The sequence below is a fragment of the Morone saxatilis genome, unplaced genomic scaffold, assembly GCF_004916995.1.
Source record: "Morone saxatilis isolate NCDOM2014 unplaced genomic scaffold, NCSU_SB_2.0 Contig5, whole genome shotgun sequence".
NCBI lineage: Eukaryota > Metazoa > Chordata > Actinopteri > Moronidae > Morone > Morone saxatilis.
In genome coordinates this window covers 3,878,837-3,879,064 of record NW_023340095.1, presented here as the reverse complement: position 1 = coordinate 3,879,064, position 228 = coordinate 3,878,837, and the positions used below count along the sequence as shown (strand labels likewise).

At 44.7% G+C, this 228-nt stretch overlaps 1 protein-coding gene across 2 annotated transcripts in view; it reads right to left on the bottom strand.

The window, feature by feature from the left end:
- stat4 (signal transducer and activator of transcription 4) overlaps positions 1 to 228 on the bottom strand; it is an 18,753-nt gene that overhangs the window by 18,235 nt on the left and 290 nt on the right. For both annotated transcript variants that reach the window (XM_035677111.1, XM_035677112.1), the window contains exon 2: positions 42 to 175. In XM_035677111.1, the coding sequence (XP_035533004.1) occupies positions 42 to 169 (128 nt within the window). In that variant the 5' untranslated portion in view covers positions 170 to 175. The remainder of the gene's footprint in view (positions 1 to 41; positions 176 to 228) is intronic.

The following is a 228-nucleotide window of genomic DNA, read 5'->3' as shown; positions in this document are numbered from 1 at the left end:
TCTTTTTTTAAGCTTTCACACACACATAAAGCAGGACTCACCAATCCTGGGACTCGATCCAGCTGGCCAGACCCTGTCGGATGTCCATGGGGAAGTTATCATCATACAGATAGTCCACATGTTCCAGGAGTCTGATCTCCAGCTGCTGAATCTGCTTCCACTGGCTCATGATGCGCTTAAAGTGCAAACAACACCAACTTATTTGTATTCTATAGTTTACAAAGTGTG